Source organism: Eimeria necatrix, genomic scaffold (assembly GCF_000499385.1).
Source record: "Eimeria necatrix Houghton genomic scaffold, Enh_scaff341, whole genome shotgun sequence".
NCBI classification, from domain to species: domain Eukaryota; phylum Apicomplexa; class Conoidasida; order Eucoccidiorida; family Eimeriidae; genus Eimeria; species Eimeria necatrix.
In genome coordinates, this window is record NW_013655337.1 from 29,932 (window position 1) to 32,595 (window position 2,664).

Sequence of the window (2,664 nt, forward strand, 5' to 3'; positions counted from 1 at the left end):
GCATTTTGTGTGTGCATGCATGCATGCATGCATGCATGCATGCATTTCCTTTTTCAAGTTATTCTTCTTTGGGAGTTCCACATGCAGCTGCAGAGGCTCCGTCAGAAGGCGTTTTTGTTGCTTCAGTCTCCAGACCTTCTAAAATACTTTTAATTATTTTTAAAAAGCTTCAAATGGAATTTGACTTTTTATTAATTCAAAACAATTAAAAACAAAAACCAAAAAGCCTTTTTCTTGCCAACTACTGGCTCACCCTCAAAAGCCAACTCCCGCCATTCCTCCAGCGCATTATTTCTGCAAACAAATCCCGAAACTCCCACGCCCACCAGGTGTACGTACACCCCAAAATGCATGCATGCATGCATGCATGCATGCATGCATGCATGCACGGGTCCCTTGTTTTGGGGTTTTGCAAGGGGAAAAGGGTTTTATTTCTTTCTCTTTTTGCGCCTATCTCCAGGCCTGCTTGAAAGCTATTTTTCTGTGCTGCTGCCCGTGCCTCCCGCCGCGGTTTGCTGCTGCAGACGTGCTGCAGCAGCAGCAGCAAAGTGGTTCGTGCTGCAGCAGCAGCAGCAGCAGCAAAGGCCTTACTTTTTGGCGCGTCTCTTTTCGCTGGTGGTTCTTTTTTGTTTTTTCTGCGCGCCGGGTTTGCTGCTGGCTTTCTGCTGCTGCTTCTTCCTGCGTTCCTTCTCCTGCTGCTGCTGCTGCCGCTTGGCCCGCTGCTGCTGCAGCTGCTGCTGCCGCTGCTGCTCCCGCTCCAAGTCATACTTGTAAGGAACTAATAAAGGGTCTACGGGGCTTTGAACAAAACTCTTGAGGCTTTTCCCCACAACTTCGCGCATGCGCGGCAGCCGCAGCAGCCGCAGCGCCGTCCCCAGCTTCCCCAGGTCCAGTTGCTGCAGCAGCAGCAGCAGCAGCAGCAGCAGCAGCAGCAGCAGCAGCAAAGAGCAGCAGCAGCAGACGCAACGCGGAACGCAGAAGGATAAGGCAGTCAGAAACACAGCGAGCACGGCCAGCCACTACAGACGCATTTTTGTGCTACTGCCACTGCTGCTGCAGTTGCTGCTGCTGCTGCTGCTGCTGCTGCTGCTCCTGTTGCTGCTGCTGCTGCTGCTGCTGCTGCTGCCGCTGCCCACCGCATAAGGCAGGAGAAAAGAAAGTTGGTGCTCCTTGTAGGCGCGGATAAAAGAGACAAAGGCGCGGGCGCCCTTCTGAATAAGGGCTTGGTCCTGGATACACAAACCACAAAATTAGGGTTTAGGGTTTAGGGTTTAGGGTTTAGGGTTTAGGGTTTAGGGTTTAGGAATGAGTGTGCTCGAAGCAACACTTGAGGCCGAAAATCAAAGAGCCACTAGCCAGCTGCTTGTGCTTGCTGCCCCAACTTAAACCCTATGCCCCACGCCATACACTCTAAACCCTAAACCCTAAACCCTAAACCCTAAACCCTAAACCCTAAACCCTGAACCCCGGGCCGAACCCTTAACCCCAATCTTGGGCCAGGGGCCTGCTAGTGGTCGCTGTCCTTTCTAGCCCTGAGCTGCATTTAGTTGTTTGAAAGAGGAAATTAGGGTTTAGGGTTTAGGGTTTAGGGTTTAGGGTTTAGGGTTTAGGGCTACCTGCTGCACAGCGAGTTGCATTGCGTCGTTGACGGCATCTGTTTCTGCCTTGGACAGGAAGGGGTTGTGCGTCTGCTGCTTCTCGTCAGCTGCTGCTTCCGCGTCTGCTGCTGCTGCTGCTGCTGCTGCTGCTGCAGTTTGCTGCAGCTGCTGCCCCTCCTGTGTCTCCTCAAAGGGACACAAAGGGACTCCGCGGTTTCGCAAAAATGCTTCGTAAGCTTCTTCGTGCTGCAGCAGCAGCAGCAGCGCAGCGCCGCTGCGGCCGGCGCGCGCAGTGCGCCCAATGCGGTGTACGAACACCTCAGGGTTCTGCCAGCAGCAGCAGCAGCAGCAGCAGCAGCAGCAGTGGAGCAGCAGCGCCGCAGCTGGTCGCGGCTGCAGCAGCAGCAGCGGAATGCTGCACTGCAGCGAATCGTCCAGTCGGAAGCAGCAGCGGCAGCAGCAGCCGAGAGAGCAGCTGCAGTCAGCTGCAGCAGCCAATGCAGCACCAGCAGCAGCAACAGCAGCAGCAGCAGCAACAGCAGCAGCAGCAGCAACAGCAGCAGCAGCAGCAACAGCAGGTAGCTCATGCCTGTGGCGGGTCCATCTGGATAATCCATTTGACATCGGGGAAGTCGAGGCCCCTCGCCGCAACATCAGTAGCCAGAAGCACTAAAGCCCCGCTGCTGCTGCTGCTGCTGCTGCTGCTGCTGCTGCTGCTGCTGCTGCTGCTGCCGCAGAACCTGCTGAGTGCTGCATGGCGGGCCCTTTGCTTCATGCGGCCATGCAGCTTCTCCACGAGGGCCCCACAGCCCCGGCCGCCCCCCCTTGGCTTCAGGGGGCCCCCACTGTTCTTAAAGGGCCCCCCTTCCTTAGGGGGCCCCCCAGGGGGGCCCCCAGGGGGGCCCCCCGGGGGGCCCCCCGGGGGGCCCCCCGGGGGGCCCCCAGGGGCCCCTTCTTCTAAAGGGTTATTGTTGAGCAGCTCTTGAAGAAGAAGATAAAAGTAATAGTCAACGCATTGGCATGTCAGGCAAAACACTATGCAGCGTTTGCCTTGGGGGATTACCAC

General features: G+C 56.5%; 1 protein-coding gene across 1 annotated transcript in view; it reads right to left on the bottom strand.

The window, feature by feature from the left end:
• The window catches only part of ENH_00045390 (RNA helicase, putative), a gene marked incomplete at both ends in the record, with an annotated part of 3,093 nt that extends 841 nt beyond the window's left edge, over nt 1–2,252 (bottom strand). Inside the window, 3 exons of the mRNA XM_013585494.1 lie at nt 592–896; nt 1,137–1,229; nt 1,617–2,252. Coding sequence (XP_013440948.1) covers nt 592–896; nt 1,137–1,229; nt 1,617–2,252 — 1,034 coding nt within the window. The remainder of the gene's footprint in view (nt 1–591; nt 897–1,136; nt 1,230–1,616) is intronic.
• Between the last annotated feature and the right edge of the window lie 412 nt (nt 2,253–2,664).